Source organism: Oryctolagus cuniculus, chromosome 12 (genome assembly GCF_051225735.1).
Source record: "Oryctolagus cuniculus isolate XC-2025 breed Fujian yellow rabbit chromosome 12, ASM5122573v1, whole genome shotgun sequence".
NCBI lineage: Eukaryota > Metazoa > Chordata > Mammalia > Lagomorpha > Leporidae > Oryctolagus > Oryctolagus cuniculus.
In genome coordinates, this window is record NC_142878.1 from 64,588,242 (window position 1) to 64,607,656 (window position 19,415).

At 48.5% G+C, this 19,415-nt stretch overlaps 1 protein-coding gene across 18 annotated transcripts in view; it reads left to right on the forward strand.

The window, feature by feature from the left end:
• Nucleotides 1-19,415, forward strand: part of NUSAP1 (nucleolar and spindle associated protein 1) — a 67,764-nt gene that overhangs the window by 29,628 nt on the left and 18,721 nt on the right. For 4 of the 18 annotated variants that reach the window (XM_008269176.5, XM_008269177.5, XM_051822065.3 and 1 more), the window contains exons 1-4: nucleotides 40-261; nucleotides 10,054-10,122; nucleotides 15,339-15,482; nucleotides 17,346-17,505. In XM_008269176.5, the coding sequence (XP_008267398.2) occupies nucleotides 169-261; nucleotides 10,054-10,122; nucleotides 15,339-15,482; nucleotides 17,346-17,505 (466 nt within the window). In that variant the 5' untranslated portion in view covers nucleotides 40-168. Of the gene's footprint in view, nucleotides 1-10; nucleotides 262-10,053; nucleotides 10,123-15,338; nucleotides 15,483-17,345; nucleotides 17,506-19,415 lie in introns of those variants that run through there. The other 14 variants (XM_089310087.1, XM_089310091.1, XM_089310088.1 and 11 more) reach the window with 6 other exon arrangements.

Here is a 19,415-nt window from a genome sequence, read left to right on the forward strand (position 1 = left end):
CGGAAACCCCGCCTTCGAGGCAGTTTCAGCCAATGGAAGTGCAGAGCTCATCATTTAAACTAGTTATAAAATTCTGCGGAGTCAACGCTTAAAGCGGCGCCAGTTTTGAAGGGAGCCGAGTAGGTTTGCGGTTCGAGCCTGTGTTTACCGCGTCGGTTACAGGTCACGATGACCGTCCCCTCTCCGGAGGAGCTGGACTCCTTCAAGTACAGTGACCTGCAAAATTTAGCCAAGAGTCTGGGCCTCCGGGCTAACCTGAAGGTACAGGGCCGGCGGGCTGGGTGTGAGAAGAGGGCTCGGGGAGACGCGGTGGGCGCGGCCGGGCGGCGTCGGCGTCGGGGCGGCTTCGCGGCGGCCCGGGGCCCTGCGGTACTGCCACAGGGCTAGTTTTGGTTTTGCTGGAAGCAGTGTAGCACTCCCCAGGGCATCAGTTGGGCCAGAACGGCCGGAGAATCGTGTGTCTAACGCCGCCTAATTGTTAGGCAATTGAAGAAATTGTTGGCGGTGGCTTCGGGGAACTCCCGGTGGCAGCGACGTCTGTGAATTGTGATACCGCCCATAATGCCTTGATCATCTTTGCCTGGGGCGCTGACAGAGGAAGGAATTGTAGCAGCCCGCGCACAGATTTTTAGCTCTAACCTAGTGTGAACACGGACCGATCACTGACGTTGTGATCTTTTTTAAAGCCGCGAGGCCTCTGCGAGACTACAGGACTTTAAGGAAAACATGTAACCTGCAGTATCTTTGCAGAGATCCAGTGGTTGCGTGTGGGAGGAGGAGGCATTGGGAGGATTCGATGGAGGACTGGAGTTTTTTATTTATTTATTTATTTATTTTTTTGACAGGCAGAGTGGACAATGAGAGAGAGAGAGACAGAGAGAAAGGTCTTCCTTTGCCGTTGGTTCACCCTCCAATGGCCGCCGCGGCCAGCGCGCTGCGGCCGGCGCACCGCGCTGATCCGATGGCAGGAGCCAGGAGCCAGGTGCTTTTCCTGGTGTCCCATGGGGTGCAGGGCCCAAGCACCTGGGCCATCCTCCACTGCACTCCCTGGCCACAGCAGAGGGCTGGCCTGGAAGAGGGGCAACCGGGACAGAATCCGGCGCCCCGACCGGGACTAGAACCCGGTGTGCTGGCGCCGCTAGGCGGAGGATTAGCCTAGTGAGCCGCGGCGCCGGCCAGAGGACTGGAGTTTTATTCATTCCCGTATAGTAATGTATATTCTGCAGATACATCTTGCAAGCTGTGATTATTTACCCTGAAAGCCTTCATCAGCCATCGCAAATGTTTTTAAATCGTTTAAACAAAATCACGGCCCAGGCACTTGTTGGCTGAATCGTAAAGGAGTGTCTTTGAAGCTGTGTCTGGGCTGTCTTGTTTAACGGCTGGCTGCCCAGTAGTTCGTGAGAAAGCGACATTCAGTTCCTTAGGCATTTTGCTGTCTGGCTGGGATCTTCTTTGTCCAAGCCTGCATCCCTAAATTCTTGGCACCTTAGTACATCTTTTGTGCCATTGCTCATTTTGACCCTTTGCCCTGGGTCTCCTTCACTCTCCTTTATCTGCGTGACTAATGTGGTCACCAGTTTGGTGCCTGGTCGCCTCCTTTTCATTCTCTGGGCCACAGGTCCCCTACCTGAGTGACCCCAGGAATGCTGTGCTTTCAAAGCAGTTTATTTCTGAGTATTCTCTACCAATACTTACCAGGTTCCTCCTTGCACTCTGGTTATTTGTGTATGTGTTTATCTTCTCCACTAGAGGTGAATTTTCTTGGATAGAAACTTCATCGGTCCACCTTGGAAGCCTCGATGGCACTAAGTGCAGCCATTTTATGGAGGAGATACTAAACAGTTATTTAGAACTGTTATTAACAGCTCTGCTTGGCATTGCTAGAATACTGCACCGGGGGCTGGCGATGTGTCGCAGTGGGTTGAGCTGCTGCCTGCAATACCAGCATCCCATATGGAAGCCACTTTGAATTCGGATTGTTCCACTTCCAGTTGAGCTCCCTGCAAATGGGCCTGGGAGAAGCAGCAGAAGATGGTCCAAGTACTTGGGCCCCTGCACCCTCATGAGAGGCCGGGCTGAAGCTCCTGGCTGAGCCCTGGCCATGGTGGCCATGTAGAGAGTGAACCAGTGGGGAAGAACTGCTATAATCCAAAAGTTGTACTTTTGAAATTTATATTTATTAAATAAATAAAAGTTTTCTATTCAAAAAAAGAGTGACCCAGTGGATGGAAGATCTGTCTGTCCTCCTTTCTCCCCTCCCCCCCAACCCCGTAACTTTGTCGGTCAAACAAATAAAACTTTTAAAAACAAACCAGAAGGAGTTGGTGCTGTGGCGTAGCAGGTAAAGCCGCCGCCTGCAGTGCTGGCATCCCATATAGGCGCTGGTTCGAGTCCTGGCTGCTCCTCTTCTGATCCAGCTCTCTGCTGTGGCCTGGGAAAACAGTGGACGATGGCCCAAGTCCTTGGGCCCCTGCACCTGCAAGGGAGACCCAGAAGAAGCTCCTGGCTCCTGGCTTCAGATCGGGGAGTGATCTGCCTCTCCTTCTTTCTCTGTGTGACTCTGACTTTCAAATAAATAAATAAATATTTAAAGAAAAAAAAAAAAACAGAAAATAGTTTGATTGGTAGTAGAATTAGGTGGACATTCCTCACTGGTTCAGAGCCCTGGCTAACATGAAGGCCCCGCCTGATTGCCTGCTGCAAGTTAGATGTATTCTGAACGTCTGCCCATCATAGTCTTTTGAAGCACCTGATCTGGGGTGTCCAATCAACCTGTTTTCAGAGAGGTGGGGTAGTTAAGTGGCTCTCCTCACTACAGACCCCCTTACCTGACTGGCACACGAAGCAGACAGTTACATGCTGATTGTCAATAAATATTTTTTGCCCTTTTTTTTTTTTTAAAGTTATGTGAAAGGCAGAATGACAGAGGAGTCTTACATCTGCTGGTTCCTTCCCCAGATGGCTACAACAGCGGGGTCTGGGCTGGGCTGAAGTCTAGAGGCAGGAACTCAGTGATCTTCCATGTGTGTGGCAGGCACTAAAGGACTTGAGCCGTTTTCCACTGCTTTCCCAGCACTTTAGCAGGGCGCTAGATGGGAAGCAGAGCAGCTGGGACTCAAACTGGACTTCAACACAGATGCTGGTGTTGCAGGCAGCGGCTTAACCCACTGTGGCACAGTGCTTGCCCACAAATAAATCATCTTTGAACAGTACTACCTACTATGGACAAATTTGACCATAGAAGGTTTTATTGTACCCAACTGTAAAAGGATGTTTGAGGTCATTGAGGATAATTGAACTTGGATGAGATATTTACCTTAATATCTTTTTATTTTGTTGATAAATACCTTTTTATTCTGTTGGTCATAATGGCTTTGTGGTTGCATATACTTTTTTTTTTTTTTTTTTGACAGGCAGAGTGGACAGTGAGAGAGAGAGAGAAAAAAAAAGGTCTTCCTTTGCTGTTGGTTCATCCTCCAATGGCCGCCGCGGCCGGCGCACCGCACTGATCCGATGGCAGGAGCCAGGTGCCTCTCCTGGTCTCCATGGGGTGCAGGGCCCAAGCACTTGAGCCATCCTCCACTGTACTCCCAGGTCACAGCAGAGAGCTGGCCTGGAAGAGGGGCAACCGGGACAGAATCCGGCGCCCCAACTGGGACTAGAACCCGGTGTGCCGGCGCTGCAAGGCGGAGGATTAGCCTATTGAGCCACAGCGCCAGCTGCATATACTTCTTTTCCTTAAAATTAAATTCTTATCTCTTAACAGTGCATCACAGCTATTTACAAGGGAAATGTTATGTGTAAAATTTGCTATGATAGGTGTTGGTGCCATGGCTCACTTGGTTAATCCTCCGTCTACGGAGGCGCCGGGTTCTGTCCCAGTTGCTCCTCTTCCAGTCCAGCTCTCTGCTGTGGCCCAGGAGTGCAGTGGAGTATGGCCCAAGTGCTTGGGCACCTGCACCCACATGGGAGACCAGGAGGAAGCACCTGGCTCCTGGCTTCGGATCGGCGCAGCGTGCCAGCCGTAGCAGCCATTTGGGGGGGTGAACCAATGGAAGGAAGACCTTTCTCTGTCTCTCTCTATCACTGTCTATAACTCTACCTGTCAAATAAAAAAAAAATTTGCTATGATATACTCCAGAACAAAAAGGGGAGCTAAATGAAGTAAGAACAGCAGAAAGTTTATAATTATTGAAACTGGTGGGAAGCCTGGGGGTTCTTTATGCTTTTCTCACTACTTTTGTGCTTGAAATTTCCATAATAAGATGCTTTAAGTTATTACTGTTGGTACAGTCCAGGAGCTCATTAACTCCATTGCCTTTTTAAGTTCTAAGGGCAAAGTTGGGGGGGGGGAGACTTTTTCTGACAAATTATCCAGATTTGATTAAAACATAACAGAATGCAGTTTCAAAACAAATCCATCAGTGGTGATGGTGTTGTAACAGGTAAAACCACCGCCAGCATTGGGCGTTGCCAGCATCCCACAGGGCTACCAGTTCCATCTAATGGTAGTTCCATCCGCTTCCAATCCAGTTCCCTACTAATGGCCTGGGATAGGCAGTGGAGGATGACTCAAGTTTGGGCCCATGCCACCCATTTGAGAGTCCTGGATATGGAATTCCCGGTCCAGCCCTGGCCATTGTGGCTAACTGGGGAGAAAATCAGTGGATGAAAGATCTCTCTGTAACTTTGACTTTCAAAAAAATAAATAATTTAAAAAAATCCACCAGTTGTGATACACAGATCAGTTTAAAAGAGAAAATATTAGCTCTTTTGAAACACTTATTTATTCGAAAAGCAGAGTTAGGGAGAGACAGAGCTCTTCCATCTGCTAGTTCACTCTCCAAATGGCCACAATGGCCAGACTGGGCCAGGCCAAAGCCAGGAGCCTGGAGTTTCTTCTGGTTCTTTGACATGGGTGGCAGGGACCCAAGCACATGGGCCATCTTCTACTGCTTTCCCAGGCGTGTTAGCGTGGAGCTGGATTGGAAGTGGAGCAGCCAGTACTTGAACCTGTGTGCCAGGCAGCGGCTTAACCCATTATGCCACAATGTTGGCCTCAAAATGCTTCTCTTAATGGTAAAGCAAAATAAAGGGGTCAGTTACTGATATGATATTTTTTAAAGTTCATGGGAAATGGAATTAAAAATGTACTTGGGCACAAAGAAGTTTTTAAGTCTATGCAGTATTTTTCACAATCGGCATTTTGGATGAACTTTTGGAAGACCCCTTGTTTGCGTGGATTTCAGGTTTTTTTCTGTGCCAAAATAAGCCTTATCTTTTAATTCCACTTTTTACAAACCTTCTGAAATGCCCTCATATTTCTTGTGCAGCCACTGGTCCTTTTCTCCCCTTCTTGCAGTCTTCAATTACAGACAGCTGACTGGTTTCTTTCCTCTACGCTGAACTCACCTGAGAATACCCAAGCCTGATCAAACCCTGCTCTGTGCCTAATCCCCACCTGTACTTATGCAGCTGAGCCTGACTGGAAAAAAATCACTTGACTTTATCGATGGCACTTCTTTCATTTTATGACCCTAACACTTCGACACTTTGTTGGTAGTGATGAACTTTCTCACTGTCAAGGACAATTATTTCTTGTCTTCTTGCCTCAGCTTGGCTCCTCTCCCTCTCTTGATGGGAAAATAGATGAAATCAGTGGGAATGACCTCCTGTTGCCACCTGCAAAGCTTCCACCTGATCACATCTGTACCTACCTGCCTGATTTCAATAAAAGGCTGTACAAAGGCACTCTTCTTTTTTTTTTTTCTTAAAGATTCATTGATTGATTGATTTCAGAGGCAGTGTTATAGAGGCAGAGACAGAGAGAGGTCTTGCACCCACTGGTTCACTCCCCAGATGGCCGCAACAGCCAGAGCTGCACCAATCAGAAGCCAGGAGCTACTTCAGGGTCTCCCACGTGGGTGCAGGGGCCCAAGGACTTGGGCCATCTTCCACTGCTTTCCCAGGCCATAGCAGAGAGCTGGATTGGAAGTGGAGCAGCCAGGTCTCGAACCAGCGCACATATGGGATACTGGCGCTTCAGGCCAGGGTATTAACCCACTGTACCACAGCACCAGCCCCAGCCAAGAGCTTTTCTTGCTGGTCTCCCTCCTGGGATGCAGGGGCCTAAAGACTGTGGCCATCTTCCGCTGCTTTCCCAGGTGCATTAGTAGGGAGCTGGAGCGGAAGTCAAGCAGCTGGGACTTGAACCAGTGCCCATATAGGATGCCAGTACTGCAGACGGTGGCTTTACCTGCTGTGCCACAGCATTGTCTCTTTCCCTACTCCCCCTCCCCCTCCCCCCAGCTTTTAAGACGCAACTTGAGATGCCCACATCTCTTATCAGAGTTGCTGGGTTTGAGTGCTGGCTGCACATCCACTCCTAGATTCCTGGTTATGTACACTCTGGGAGGCAGCAGTAGTTGGGTCCCTGTCACGCACGTAAGAGAACTGGATGGAGTTCCAGGCTTTCGGCTTGCCCACCTCTAGCCATTATAGGCATCTTGGGAGTGAACCAACAGGTGAAAATATCTCTGTGAAGTCTCTGTAACTGATCTTAAAAAAAGCAAAAGAAAAACTTCTTGGCAGAAATGCTTATTAATATATAAAGAAAGTAAATATATATAAAACAATATGAATACTGAGTCTAGACAAGGAGTATGTGAGTACTTTGTGTTTTTAAAAAAGATTTATTTATTATTACCTGAAAGGCTGAGTAACAAGTTGAGACAAAGAGGTCTTCCATCCACAGGTTCTTTCCCCAAAATATTCAGAACAGCCAGGGCAAGACCAGGCCAAAGCCAGAAGCCAGGAACTCCACCCAGCTCTTCCACCTGGGTGTGGGGGCCCAAGCACCTGCTGCACCACAGCACCAGCTCTCCAGATCAGCTTTTTATTCTGTCATGTCTACCAGGCACCACAATAGAAACACAACTGGGAGCTTTCCTCTGCTAAACCTGGGATTTGTGCAGCACGAATCACCACCTTAGAAGTGGATACAGTTCCCAAGGAAGAAAGAAGGGGGAAGAGAAAGAAGAGAAATGGAGAGGCAGAAAGAGAATAAATGAGAAAGGAGAAACTAAATCTTAAAAAATGGAGGGGCCGGTGCAGTGCCAACATCCCATATGGGCACCAGTTTGAATCTTGGCTGCTCCACTTCCGATCCAGCTCTCTGCTATGGCCTAGGAAAGCAGTAGAAGGTGGCCCAAGTGTTTGGGCCCCTGCACCCATGTGGGAGATCTGGAAGAAGCTACTGGCTCCTGGCTTCGGATCAGAGCAGCTGCAGCCGTTGCAGCCAACTGGGGAGTGAACCATCAGATGGAAGACCTCTCTGTGTGTCTGTCTGTCTGTCTCTCTGTAACTCTTTCAAGTAAGTAAATAAATCTTGAAAAAAAAAATGACAGAAGGACCAAAAAGAAGCTGGAAATAGGTGAGAAAGGAAAGAGAAAACTAAGAAATAAAGCTTACTGAAAATTTAGAAAGAGAAAAGGCAAAGATGAGAGAGAACAAGAGAAAGAAAAAAGAGGAAAGGAAGGAGAAAGAGGAAATAAGAGAAATAAGGAAGACAGGAGAAAGCCTAAGGGAAAGAAGAAAGGTGACAAATAAGAAAGGGAAATAAAGGGAGAGAAAAAAGGAATTAAAAAGGAAATAGAAGGCCAGCACCCTGGCTCACTAGGCTAATCCTCTGCCTCTGGTGCCGGCACCCCAGGTTCTAGTCCCGGTTGGGGCACCAGATTCTGTCCCGGTCGCTCCTCTTCCAGTCCAGCTCTCTGTTGTGGCCAGGGAGTGCAGTGGAGGATGGCCCAAGTGCTTGGGCCCTGCACCCCATGGGAGACCAGGAGAAGCACCTGGCTCCTGGCTTCAGATTGGCACAGCACACCGGCCGTAGCTACCATTTGGGGGGTGAACCAACGGAAAAAAGGAAGACCTTTTTGTCTGTCTGTCTCTCTCTCTTCTCACTAAAAATCTGCCTGCCCAAAAAAAAAAAAAAAAAAAAGAAACAGAAGAAAGAAAAATGGGAAAAATTGATAAGAAAACAAACACAAGAAACAGCAAAGAAACTACAAAAGAAAGAGCATGTTAGTCTATAGAAGTGTTTATTACATTGTTTTGACTTCCCTCTAATGCCTGACTTTTTTTTCTTTTTTAAAGACTTTATCTTACGTATTAGAAAGGCAGCGTGACAGAGGCAGAGAGAGAGATCTTCCATCTGCTGGTTCACTCCCCAATGACTGCAACAGCCACGGTTGGGCCAGGCTGAAGCCAGGAGTCAGGAACTCCATCCAGGTCTCCCAGATTGGGTGGCAAGGGCCCAAGTACTTGGGCCATCTTCCTCTGCCTTCCCAGGTGCATTAGCAGGGGAAGTGAAGTGAAGCATTTGGGACTCTAACTGGTGCTCTGATATGGAATGCCAGTGTCTCAAGTGGCAGCTTAACCTGCTTTGCCACAACGCAGCCCCAAGAATATCTGAATTCTGTCTTGCCAATCATCTCCTTCCCAGAGAAGACTCAACGTGGGGAGGGTCAAGGAACAAGGAGGAGAAAATCAGCTACGCCCAGGACTGGCTGGGTGCTTCCTACACGGGAAGAATACTAGCTGGGATGTGCACTGGTATCCTGACACAGAGCCTTCTGGTAAAGTGGGTTGAAGTAAGCAGCTTGGGTTCAACACTCTATGTAAAACCTCTGCTATTTCCTAAAGCCCAAACCAGACTTCCATATCTCTGCCATTCTCTACTGGACATAGCTGATGTTAAATGTGTGAGAAGAAAAAAGCCAATCAAGTAATTGGATTTCTGCCACCCTTTGGTCTAGTCTGACCCAGCCCTGGTCATTGCAGGCATTTAGGGAATGAGCTGATGTGACCTCTCACTGTCTATCTTTGTCTCTCTAATGAATGGTAATTTTTAAAGGTTTATTTATTTATTTATTTTGACAGGCAGAATTAGACGGTGAGAGAGAGAGACAGAGAAAGGTCTTCCTTCCGTTGGTTTACCCCCAAATGGCTGCTAAGGCCGGCACGTTGCGCCAATCTGAAGCCAGGAACCAGGTGCTTCCCCTGGTCTCCCATGGGGTGCAGGGCCCAAGGACTTGGGCCATCCTCCACTGCACTCCCTGGCCACAGCAGAGAGCTAGACTGGAAGAGGAGCAACCGGGACAGAACCGGCGCCCCAACCAGGACTAGAACCTGGAGTGCTGCCGCCACAGGCGGAGGATTAGCCTAGTGAGCCGCAGCACCGGCCCATAAAGGTTTATTAATTTCAAAGGCAGCGTTACAGAGAGAGAAGGAGGGATGGAAAGATCTTCCATCTGCTCGTTCACTTCCCAAATGGCCACAACAACCATGACAGCCAGGCCAAAGCCAGGAGCTTCATCTGGATCTCCCATGTGGGTGCAGGGGCCCAAGCACTTGGGCTGTCCTACATTAGCAGGGAGCTGGATCAGAAGTGGAGCAGGGGCCAAGTAAAGCTGCCTGCAGTGCCTGATTCCATATGGGCACTGGTTCTAGTCCTGGCTGCTCCACTTCTGATCTAGCCCTCTGCTATGGCCTGGGAAAGCAGTAGAAGATGGCCCAAGTCCTTGGGCCCTGCACCCATGTGGAAGACCTGGAAGAAGCTCCTGATTCCTGGCTTCAGATTGGCACAGCTCTGGCCATTGCGGCCAACTGGGTAGTGAACCACCAGATGGAAGTCCCCTCAGCCACAGTGAACTCCTTGAAACTCCACCCTCATCATGCCATGGTTGCCTTGCCATGATATTTTTCTACCCTTTTCTGTATCTGAGTCTCAGCTGCTGGTCAGCTAGATCATGACAGCCTGAGCTGCCCTGCCTGGACACCTGCTGCTGGGTGGCAGTTGCCTCTTTCCTGTATGACTTCCCCACTTGGCTATGAAATCCCTGAGGGCAAGGACCAGGAGGTCTTGGTCACGGTTCTGGTCCTCCAACCTGACCAGAGTGCACTTCATAATTGTAGGGACATGGAAAATGCCCCAGCTGTCTTTCCTTACTTATTTGATTTTGGGCCCTAAAGAGAAGGTCTTTTCTGCAGGCAGAGAAGTTGTTAAGAGCCTTGAAAGCCCACCTGAAAGAGGAGGCAGGAAGAGAAAAGGAGCATCAGGTGAGTAATGTTTTTCCTCCTAACCTGTTACCTGTGAGCAATTGCATAATCAGCAATGATTTAAGACATGCTGTTAATTACCAAGGAGAGTCTATCAGTGACAGCCTTTCATAATAGAGATTTCTTATGAATGGGGAAACCACCCTGCAGGCAAGTAATCTGTCAACTATTCTTAGACAATTGCCAAGGTTAAGTGCTCACTGCCCACTGTTATGACTTGGGGGAAGGATTTGCAGTCTGGAAAGACCCAGGTGAGATGGCAGCCATTGCTAGGTGATCTTAGAAACTGCAGCTCCTCTGCAATGGAAACACCTGCCCTGCTGTGGCACTCGACCTGCAGACTGTAAACCGTGCTGCTCGCTTCAGCCCCAGAGCGAAGCTCTTAGCTGAGGCAGGACCCCCAGCTGGGCCAGCGAGCACTGTGTCCGAGGAAGCCGCCAAAGCCTGAGGACCTTGGAGTGGTCAGTTCTGTGTCTGGAAGGGAAGGTATACGGAACCAGGAACTAAAAGTCAGACTTCTCCTCTCTTGTTGGTCTGTGTAACTATATTCCAATTTTTAACATTTCAGATTTGCAGCTCTAATTGCATTTATTTTAACATTTATTTATTTGTTTATTTATATTGGAGAAGCAAAGAGACAGAGTGAGCTCCCATGCTTGGGTTCACTCCACATTGACCTGTAAGGGAAGGGAGCAGAGCCAGGAACTCAGTGCTGGTCTCCCACGTGCTTGGCAGAAACCCAACTATTTGCGGTACCACTGTTGCCTCCCAGGACCCATGACAGCAGGAAGCTGCAGTCAAGTCCCAGAGCCAGATGTCAACTTGGGTGTTCTAACGTGGGACTTGGGCATCCTCACTAGCTGCCTAACTGCCAGGCCAGATACCTGAGATGCCTGGCCTCTGTCCTGCATCTTTTTTTTTAATGGCTAAGGGTATGTGATTGTAGTGCCCTCTGAAGTCAGGATTTTACTTGGGGTAATAATTGATAGACTGCATTAAAAATGATCTGTTGCGGGGGTGGGCTTTTGGCACAGATGTTAAGATGCTACTTAGGACGACCCACATCTCATATCAGAGGCCTGGGTTGGAGTCTAAGCTCTACTTCTTATTCCAGCTTCCCGCTAATGTTTATTCTGGGGGGTAGCAGTGATGGCTGAAATACTTGGGTCCATGCTACCCATGTGGAAGACCCAGAGTAAGTCTGGGCTCCTGGCTTTCACTTGGCTCAGTCCTGCCTGTTGTGGGCATTTGGGGAGTGAATCAGTAGGTTGAAGATCTGTGTCTTAGTCTGTATCTCTCGTTCTCTAAAACAGTCTATTTTATTTCAAATTCAGTATCTGTCCTTTTTGAAAAAAATTACACAAGAGCAGTGATAGTCTAAATTCAGTCCTAAGTGGTGAAATCTGTTGATTATGAGCTTAGATTGGTGAAAAAAACCCGAGTCGATCTTTGCGTAAACCAAAGAGAGTTTATCTACTCAAGGATATAGATGCAAGTTGCAAAATCCAAATACATGGTGAAGAGAACATTAATATTACCTAGGATGCACAGCTAGGCTTCTAGGCCTCAGTATCATTATCTGGCACATTTACAGTTGTAGATTATATTTGAGTGAGGTGACATTGGACTTCATGGAGACATCAGTTCTCTCACTATGGGTCCCTGTGAAACATAAGTGTTGGAACATCTCTCAGCGTAGGTTGGTCTGGCTGGCTGTGCTGGAGACTCTCATCTGAAACGGATGTGTCTCATCAGTCTGAGATTTGGACAAGTCTGTTGGAGGGTACACAATGGTACATTTAGGAATAAACACACTGCTTGCTGATCTTCTCACTCCCAGACTCTCAGACCGTGGTTGAGGTGTGTGAGATGAAGACATCTCGGAGTCATGCTAACAATATTAGAGCAGTCACAGGCGCAGTGTCATGCCGTGCTACTAGGGGGTGGAGGTGAGTGGTGAGGAAGGACGCTGAAGGAGGCACGTTACATTCAGTGGGGTGTGTGGCCCGACGGCACCTGTTCTGCCCATGACTCTCCAGGGAGGAAATTTGCACTTGTAAAATCCTTGCTCATCTGCCCACTTCCTAGTTGCTTTCTGGTTTCCCAGCCCATTGTCTTCATTGCCTCCAGCTGTGACCTGTGGCCTGTGACATGTTTACAGGTCTACTCCTTGTTCCTTAACTCCAGTGACTTCATGTCTCCTTCTCCTCACCGTCTACCCTGGGCAGGTCCCCACCTTCCGTCACTTGGCCCTCTTCCATTTCTGTAGTGCTTCAGCGCCTCTCAAGTCTTCTGTCCTGTAAGCTGCTTTATTTTACTCCAGCTCACAAATCTTAGGTTACAGTTCTTAACCTAGGATGTTTGGCAGAGTCATTTGGGAAACTTTTGTTTTTTATTGGACAAGTAGAGTTATAGACAGTGATAGAGAAAGGGAGAGACAGAGAGAAAGGTCTTCCTTCCGTTGGTTCACTTCCCAAATGGCCACCACAGCCGGCGCTGTGCTGATCTGAAGCCAGGAGCCAGGTGCTTCCTCCTGGTCTCCCATGCAAGTGCAGGGCCCAAGCACTTGGGCCATCCTCCACTGCCTTCCCAGGCCACAGCAGAGAGCTGGACTGGAAGAGGGGCAGCTGGGACTAGAACCCAGCGCCCATTTGGGATGCGGGCGCCACAGGCAGAGGATTAACCAAGTGAGCCACGGCACCAGCCCTGGGGAACTTTAAAAAAAAAAATACTAATACAGCTCTGGCCATTGCAACCAGTTGGGGGGTGAACCAGTGGATAGAAGGCCTCTCTCTCTCTCTCTGCCTCTCCTCTCTCTCTGTAACTCTGGCTTTCAAATAAATAAATACATCTTTTAATAACATATTGATACATAGGCCTCACCAAACCTTGGACCAATTAAACAGAGCTTCCAGGGTGGAGTCACGTGAGGCAATGGAACCCCCTCCTTACATGTGTAGGAGTCCAGGTACCCGCAGCCCTCTCACCATCACAGGTGTGTCTGTGAGGAAAAGAAGCGAAGACCTCTGTCCTCAGGCCAGCATGAGGCTGATTGTCCACCACGGAGCCCTTCTCACACATCAACTCTCCTAAGGAGGTTTGTCCTGAAATATGAGTGGACAACCAACAACCGCCAGACATTTAAGGACAGATGAATAAAAAGAAATGGAAATAATATAGAAAACAACTGGAAACCTTAAAAAGGTTTACAATAATTTGATTAATCAACTTTGAAAATCAAGCTAGGTAGATAGACAAAGAGACATGATTCAACAAAGGTTATAGAGCGACTGTCAATGGCACTGGGTACTTGAGAAAATAGATGGCAAGCTGGGAGCACAGGAGGTGAATGGGACATGGAAGGGTGCTGCTCGGCGACTCCCAGGCCATGTATTGGGAGGACAAGCTTTAAAGGTAAATTTAGGCACCAACGCTGAGGTGTAGCGGGTAAGGCCGCTGCCTGCTGCATTGGCATCCCCTATGGGCACATGTTGAAGTCCAGCTGCTCCACTTCTGATCCAGCTCTCTGCTATAGTCTGGGGAAAGCAGCAGAAGATGGTCCAAGGCCTTGGGCCCCTGCACCTGCGTGGGAGACCTGGAAGAAGCTCCTGGCTCCTGACTTCGGTCTGGCTCAGTTCTTGCTGTTGGTGGCCATTTGGGGAGTGAACCAGTGGGTAGAAGACCTTTCTCTCTCTGCCTCTGCCTCTCTGTAACCTTGCCTTTTAAATAAATAAATCGTTAAAGAAAAAAAAGCATTTATAAAGGTACATATAAAGCTGCAAAGGTAACTGATAGTGCGGCTTAAATAGTATAATTCTGTTAAAAAGAAAATGAAAAGACTATAAGGAACTCAATTTTAGCTCACGATGGGCATTAAAAATCTCAACTGGAAATGGGGAGGAACCTGCCATCAGCAACACGTCAGCAGAGTGGCCGCTGGAACTTCAGCCTTACATACAGCGAGGGCACGGGAAGCAGCGGCTCATGGGCATCTCTTCCTTAGGATCTGATTGCTTTTTAGCCATGTGTATTAATTTATTTCAAAACATTACTTCACTTAGAAACAGAAAAACACCAAGCCAAGCCTTTCTATTACAGTTTTTTTTTTTTAAAGATTTTATTTATTTATTTGAAAGAGTTACAGAGAAGCAGAGGCAGAGAGAGAGAGTGAGAGGTCTCCCATCTGCTGGTTCACTCCCCTGTTGGCTACAATGGCTGGAGCTGTGCCAATCCAAAGCCAGGAACTTCTTCTGGATCTCCCACATGGGTGCAGGGGCCCAAGGACTTGGGTCATCTTCTACTGCTTTTTCATAGCAGAGCTAGATCAGAAGTGGAGCAGCTGGGACTCAAACCGGCACCCATATGGGATGCTGGCGCTGCAGGTGGCTTTACTCGCTCCGCCACAGCGCCAGCCCCTACATTACAGTTTCTAGGTAGAGCAGCATGCTTACAAAGGCCTTCCTCACACTCCCATGAATGCAACCAGCTGGGGTTTTGCGCTACTGCTATTATAACTGTCCTTTTTGCATTTGAGTCTTGAGTCCAGATTTCATTTTGGTGTGAGAGAATGAAAGTGTTAAGTAGTTGTCCCAGCATCACTGTTGAACCAGGAATCCAGCCTTCCTCTCTAACACACAGAGCTACCTCTGTCACAGAACGGTTTCTTCCATTGACAGGTCTGTCTTGGATGGTCTGATATCTGACCACGCTGATTTCGTACTGTAGCTTTTTACTTCAATTTGTGATGATTCAGCTACCATTCTCATCTTACTCCCTTATTTTACCTTGGATAAGTTCCTTGGACTCTGAAAGCTTCAGTTTTCCCATCTGTGAAATGGGGCTATTAGCAGTACCAATCTCAGATGCTTTGAGGCATAAATTGAGATAATCCATGCCATATTCAGCTCAGTAAAGTTGCAGTTGTAGCTATGATTATTTTTAGCATACAGCACTGTGCCTGTGAAACAGCATTGTGCTGTTTTATTAGCTGCTTTACTCATGCTAAGGTACTTGAGTGTTTTTCTAGCCTAGTTCAGTACCTCAGGATGGCAAATGTGATTGTTTCTTCGTAAATACTCTGCTGTTCCTGTCCTTGCCTATAATTTAGTGCTAGACAGTTCTAAAAATTCTCTTTGGCATATATAGTTTTTAAACTTGGTTTAAATTCTGATTCCTGAGGATATAAGGCTATAGCAGGTAAAAGTCTCTCTTTTCAGGCTGAAGGTCAAACCTCTGCTTCCTCCTGTGGCAAGCCCGAGATAGAGATTTGTGGCGAGGAACAAGCTGCTAGGGAGCCGGCTGGCCAAGTCACCAAAAGGAGGAGAAGGCGCAAGACAGCCCACGGGAACCCTGATCCCCAGGTGAGCAGAAACGAGCAAATTAAAAAGTCAAACTGACCCACTGTTCAGGGACTTTGTTTTTTAATTCCCTTAGTGAGGAAAGATGGCTGGAAAGGCGCTATGGGTGTAGCTCACAGAAAGCACCCAGCCCAGTATAGGCTGTCGATGTTATGCCCCAGGGCTGCTACTGAGGAAGCACTTCTTACGTATTCAGTGCAAGTTAATTGTGAGTTGAGGGGTGGGTGTTTGATATAGTGGTTAAAACACCCCACATCAGAGTGCCTGCGTTCCACTCTGGCTTAGGCTCCTAGCTTGGCTTCCTGCCAGTGCAGACCCTCGGAGGCATTGGGGATGGTTCAGGTAACTGGTTGCCTGCTGCTCACCAGGGAGAAATTGCCTTGCTGTCTTTGCCAAGACTAGCGATCACTCTGAACTTAGTCTTTTTTTTTTTTTTAAAGGACTTGTTCTTTTTTATTTTATTTTATTTTTATTTATTTATTTATTTTATTTTATTTTATTTTTTTATTTATTTTTTTGACAGGCAGAGTGGACAGTGAGAGAGAGAAAGACAGAGAGAAAGGTCTTCCTTTGCCATTGGTTCACCCTCCAATGGCCACTGCGGCCGGCGCGCTGCGGCCGGCGCGCTGCGGCCGGCGCACCGCGCTGATCCGATGGCAGGAGCCAGGAGCCAGGTGCTTTTCCTGGTCTCCCATGGGGCGCAGGGCCCAAGCACCTGGCCATCCTCCACTGCACTCCCTGGCCACAGCAGAGAGCTGGCCTGGAAGAGGGGCAACCGGGACAGAATCCGGCACCCCAACCAGGACTAGAACCTGGTGTGCCGGCGCCAGAGGCGGAGGATTAGCCTAGTGAGCCGCGGCGCCGGCCCATTTTTATTTTTTTTGACAGGCAGAGTGGACAGTGAGAGAGACAGAGAAAGGTCTTCCTTTTGCCGTTGGTTCACCCTCCAATGGCCGCCGCGGCCGGCGCACCGTGCTGATCCGATGGCAGGAACCAGGTGCTTCTCCTGGTTTCCCATGGGGTGCAGGGCCCAAACACTTGGGCCATCCTCCACTGCACTCCCTGGCCACAGCAGAGAGCTGGCCTGGAAGTGGGGCGACCGGGACTAGAACCCGGTGTGCCAGCGCCGAAAGGCGGAGGATTAGCCTAGTGAGCCGCGGCGTCGGCCCTCTGAACTTAGTCTTTGAGCAGTGCAGTTATATGATCAGTCATGAACTTCCTTCTTTGCTTTCAGTAGACTCTGATTTTTCCTTTTTATTTAAGAAGCAGACCGAAGGACAAAGACTCCCATCTACTGGTTCGTTCCCCAAATGCCCATATTGGCTAAGGCTGGGCCAGGCCAAAGTTAGGAACTAGGAACTCAATCCACATGAAGTGGCAGGGACCTGAGTAATTGAGCCTTCACTACCAGCCTCCCAGAGTGCATATAAGCAGGAAAGCAGAATGGAAAGCAGAGCTGGGGCTCAAACCCAGGCACTCTGACATAGGCTGCAGGCATCCCAAGTGGTAGCCTAGCATCAGTGAATGCCTACCCTCAATTTTGTTTTTCTGTCTTACCCTTTCATTCAAGTGTACTTGGTACCAAACACGGTCCTGATTGCTTATCTTCCGACTTGGTCAGCACACTGTCTAGATTACTTGGTGTTGGCTTATTGTCCCTAAGAGAGCCAACCTTACTGTATCTCCAGTTGTCAAGTTCCCATTCTCATGACACTTGTTAAGAACCAAATTTACCACTCGCAAGTCTGATTCTCTTTCTGTTCCTCAAAGCCCTTCCCTTCACTCCCATCCCGTTTTTGTACCTCTTTCAAAAGCAGCAATTACTTCTTATTTATCACTGAAATAATTTTCTTTTAAAATTTGTAGCAGGATCTTTCAGAGATAACAATCAGTGAGAGCACTGAATTCCAGAGTCAAGAAGAGCAGGAAGACCAGATTCCTGGGACTACTGCAGAAGCTCCCCCTGCACCGCGTGAGCGCCAAGGAGAGGAGACTGCAGTTTCCTCAGGCGGAAGTGGAACGAAAGGTGCGCCAGTAGCTCTGGGCCGCTTCGGGCATCAGTCTCGGCCTGCGTGGTAACGTGCCAGATGCCGGGTGGCGTACAGGTCCAGAAATTGCTTCACTTACAGTTCTGGGGGCTGCAAGTCCAAAATCCAGGTGTCAGCCAAGCCACGCTCCTCTGAGCCTCTGGGTGGAATCCTTCCTTGCCTCTTCTACTTGCAGTGGCTGTTGACAGCTGGTGTTCCTCAGCCTCCCTGCCTGGCCATCCCTCAGGTGGGATCTGTGTGCACCCAGTTGACCTCATCTTAGCTTGATGAATCTGGGGGGAAGTCTAGAGAAGGTGAGACCTATCTGGTGATGAGGGCCCTCCTTCTGTCTCAGCCCTTCCAAGGCCTCCTCTACCAGGGAAGGTACAAGGCAGCTGCAAAGCACACCTTCCCAGTGGGGTGGCCATTGTCATTATGTTAAATAAGCATTTCACTTCCCCAAAACTTCCTCTCTAAGCTTTCTCAACTAGAAGTCTGATTCAGTAAGATCAGAAAGCCCAGTTTCTGGACAAGTGCCTCACAGAGCAGGAAGCCAGCCGCAGGCAGCAGCTCCACAGTGCAGCTCGCCTGTAAGAAACGAGCCCTTGTCCAATCTTGGTGCAGCATCAAAGAATAATACTCAGTTTCTCTGAGCTCCTTTTTTCAACTCCGTATCTGGGGCAAGGTTTTTTTCCATAATGTATGTTGAAGAAAACAACATCCTGACATTGTATGCAGAAGTAGTTCACACAATCTGTCTGCCAGCTCATACATAAGATAACCAGTAAAACAATGCCAGTCTACATGGAATGTTACAGAAATTTTTGGCATTTTTTATAAGTACTTAGTTTATGTCTATAAATACTAAATGTCTTAACATGTCACACTGGCAGACACAAACAAAAAATTTTGGAGTTCTAAATAACATTTTTTATGATTCACTGATTTATTTGAAAGGCTTAGTGACAAGTGTATCCACTGGTTCACTCCCAAAGGCCAGGCCTAGGCCAGGCCTAAGCCAGGGGCCAGGAGCTTCATCCGGGTGTCCCATGTGGTTGCAGGGGACCAAGCGGTTGGGTCCTCCGCTACTGCCTTCCTTGGCACGTTGGCAGGATCAGCAGTGGAGCAGCCAGGACTAGAACTGACGCTCCAGAATGGGATGCCAGCATCAAAAGCATCGGCTTCACCTGCTGTGCCACAGCACCAGCCCCTTGAGTAACTTTTGAGTGAATCAGAGGGCCCCAGATTGCTGTGTCCTGTGGTTCTAGAAGGTGTGCGGAATGTTAATCTAATCTAGTTTTGTTTTTTGAGGTTTGCTTATTTGAAAGGTAAAGAGACAGAGCTAGAGGACGAGTCCCAGACAAATCTTCTATCCACTAGTTTATTCCCCAAGTGCCCTCGGAAGTCAGGGCTATACAAGGCAAAGGCTAGGAGCTAGGAACCTTGCAGGTACAGGGGCCCAAGCAGTTGGGCCATCTTCTGCTGCTTTCCCAGCGCCATTAACAGGGAACTGGATCAGAGGTAGAGCAGCCAGAACTCAAACCGGCACCCATATTCACCAGCTATGCCCAATGCTGGCCCCCAGAACACCGGCATTTTTTAACAGGCCAGTTTTTTGTCCTCCTATTTGGTCCAGTGTCTCTTCACAGAGTCAGATGAAGCACTTTTGGCAAGGCTGTGTCCTCTGCGGGCTGTGCCCAGGAGGCATAGGGGCTGCTGTGCCCTGAAGTACAAGCCCACTGCCATCACTTGGTTACGGTAGAGTCTGCTAAGTTCCTTTTCCATTTGTGGTTAACAACACATGTGTGTGTCCTGTTTGTCGCGGGAGCTTCCATCTGTGGTTTTGAGCCATATCCCATGCCAAAGCTCCTGCTGCAGCCCTCTTGCCCTGTGAGACGTGCTTTGCCTG